Here is a 3,095-nt window from a genome sequence, read left to right as displayed (position 1 = left end):
TTTTACCTCCTATATATGCAATGTAATTCTTCTGTGTTATTCAATTGAACCTACCACAACATCTCATGATGTACAGACAAACATCAGTTTACTACTTATCTAACCATTCATCCTGTACAACAGTTAGAACACATGTTTAAAATATTTCCAACTGAAGTTTTACCTCATAAAAATGTAATCAAACTTGTAGAGATGATACATCATTTGCTAGAGAATTTAAAAGAATGCAACATCAACTATCATGAGCTCCAGTAGAAATTCTCTTGTAAACTATATATGGGTGAATTATATTGAAACATGTGAAAGAAAGGAATGAACAAGAGAATTTCTACTGTAGCATTACACATACTGGTAACATACCACACTTCAATAGTAAAGCAAAAGCACCATTATTTTAGTAACTTGTTCACATTTACATTGATGCTCACCCTACAAAGCCAACCGAGCTCTATCCTACAAAGCCAACCACCCATCCACCACACCGAGCTCTACCCTACAAAGCCAACCGAGCTCTACCCTACAAAGCCAACCAAGCTCTATCCTACAAAGCCAACCGAACTCTACCCTACAAAGCCAACCGAGCTCTATCCTACAAAGCCAACCACCCATCCACCACACCGAGCTCTATCCTACAAAGCCAACCGAACTCTACCCTACAAAGCCAACCGAACTCTATCCTACAAAGCCAACCAAGCTCTACCCTACAAAGCCAACCACCCATCCACCACACCGAGCTCTATCCTACAAAGCCAACCAAGCTCTACCCTACAAAGCCAACCACCCATCCACCACACCGAGCTCTATCCTACAAAGCCAACCAAGCTCTATCCTACAAAGCCAACCGAACTCTACCCTACAAAGCCAACCGAACTCTACCCTACAAAGCCAACCACCCATCCACCACACCGAGCTCTATCCTACAAAGCCAACCAAGCTCTACCCTACAAAGCCAACCACCCATCCACCACACCGAGCTCTATCCTACAAAGCCAACCGAGCTCTATCCTACAAAGCCAACCACCCATCCACCACACCGAGCTCTCTATCCTACAAAGCCAACTACCCATCCACCACACCAAGCTCTATCCTACAAAGCCAACCGAACTCTACCCTACAAAGCCAACCGAGCTCTACCCTACAAAGCCAACTACCCATCCACCACACCAAGCTCTATCCTACAAAGCCAACCAAGCTCTACCCTACAAAGCCAACCACCCATCCACCACATCGAGCTCTATCCTACAAAGCCAACCGAGCTCTATCCTACAAAGCCAACCACCCATCCACCACACCGAGCTCTATCCTACAAAGCCAACCGAACTCTACCCTACAAAGCCAACCGAGCTCTATCCTACAAAGCCAACCACCCATCCACCACACCGAGCTCTCTATCCTACAAAGCCAACTACCCATCCACCACACCAAGCTCTATCCTACAAAGCCAACCGAACTCTACCCTACAAAGCCAACCGAGCTCTACCCTACAAAGCCAACCACCCATCCACCGTACCGAGCTCTACCCTAAAAAGCCAACCATCCATCCACCACACCAAACTCTATCCTACAAAGCTGCAAGACAATGATGATGATGATGACTCCTAAAGATTTTTTTATCATGCAATGCCATACAAATCTATTGAGAGATGTTGCATAATCCAGAACTACTATTGCAAAATCGACCCTACATGTAAAATAACTCACAGTAGTGGCGGCGTGTCTTTTATATGGGCGTGCGCTTTGTAGTTTCTTGGCCGCGCGACTTACTACCGTGAGTCTTGATATTGCATTTCCAAATATACAGGTTACACAGAGACCTTATCTCAATGTGTAAGTTGGAGTGACAATAACGGATTAAAATGTCACTACATGCCATGTGTCCTTGACTTACGTAGGAAAATCTCATGATTGTAAATGTCAAACTTCTGAATACATGCAGGAAATCTAACAACACGTCAAATTTTAGGCAGAGGAAATGTCCGGACACAATGTTTTAGGGAATGTCACAACATGTGACATTTACGGTATACAGGTTTACTCTAGGTTTGATATAGAAAATTCAACACTGACATTTCCTGTACATTTCCATACTGATTTTCAGTGTGGAAATGTACAGTAATATGTAACAGTTACTTTTTATTAAGTAACTAGTTACATATTACTTGTACCATGGTGTGTGGGTAGATCAAAGTGTGCCGCCATGGTATAACTAAGATACACCAATGGTTGATAGTTAAGCCATGCTTAGCTGGCAGTTTGAACACGAGTCAAAGTGAGGTGTCAATGAAACAGCGCCAGGTAAGCAAATATACGTAGTTGGCTTTGTGCTAAGTACTGTAGGAGCAAAGGAATGAATCTATGCTTCAACCATACCTTTAACTAGCTTCTATTGCTACAGCACACTACTAGTACCGGGTAGACTAGTACACATGGATACACGTGTGTACATATCTTTATTCTAACAAATTAGTGCATGCACAACTTGTGACTTGTAAGGAAGAGGAGTAGCAGCAGTAATACAAGAGAGAATGGGTTGAAGAAGCTATTTTCAGAACAACCCGTGAGTCCAGTCTGCCAGTGTGGTGAGTCATGGTACAAGCCAGTTATATCACATTTACTCGTATGATATCATACTCATACCGTGATATGACTAGAACTTGTAACAGAACTATTTAGTTACAGTTACATATTACCCAAAAATAAAGTAACTATAATAATATCTAATCCAAAACAGCCAAGCTGTAAAAAGAGTGCAACCGTCAAAAAGGCTATGGTGAAAAAAGATATGAAATCCAAGGCGGTGGCCAAGAAATGGCTGTGATGGTAGGTTAATGGTAAAAAAAATTTAATATCGACAATTTAGTTGAATTTTGTGCCAAGACCAAGTGGCACCAAATTCACCTGAATTGTCGTTATTAAAATTTTTACCATTAACCTACCATCACAGCCATTTCTTGGCCACCGCCTTGGATTTCATATCATTTTTCACCATAGCCTTTTTGAGGGTTGCACTCTTTTTTTACAGCTTTCATTTATTTTTGTATTTGTATACCCCAAAGCTGGCCTATGGCCGGCTTTGGGACTTTTTTAATTTATCT

General features: G+C 42.0%; 1 protein-coding gene across 1 annotated transcript; it reads left to right on the top strand.

Moving 5' to 3' along the window:
- Positions 1 to 312: 312 nt before the first annotated feature.
- On the top strand, positions 313 to 1,602 carry LOC136247988 (proteoglycan 4-like). The gene has a single exon (XM_066039806.1). It carries the CDS (start codon positions 313 to 315, stop codon positions 1,600 to 1,602), a length of 1,290 nt encoding a protein of 429 aa, XP_065895878.1.
- The last annotated feature ends 1,493 nt before the right edge of the window (positions 1,603 to 3,095 follow it).

The sequence above is a fragment of the Dysidea avara genome, chromosome 2 (genome assembly GCF_963678975.1).
Source record: "Dysidea avara chromosome 2, odDysAvar1.4, whole genome shotgun sequence".
In the NCBI taxonomy this organism is placed as follows: Eukaryota; Metazoa; Porifera; class Demospongiae; order Dictyoceratida; family Dysideidae; genus Dysidea; species Dysidea avara.
The sequence above is the reverse complement of the archived record's forward strand: the minus strand, read 5'-3'. Positions and strand labels throughout refer to the sequence as shown.

What these genes read in the sequence shown, in the direction of transcription:
- LOC136247988 (XM_066039806.1), top strand. Translation starts at nt 313, where the DNA reads ATGAACAAGAGAATTTCTACTGTAGCATTACACATACTGGTAACATAC.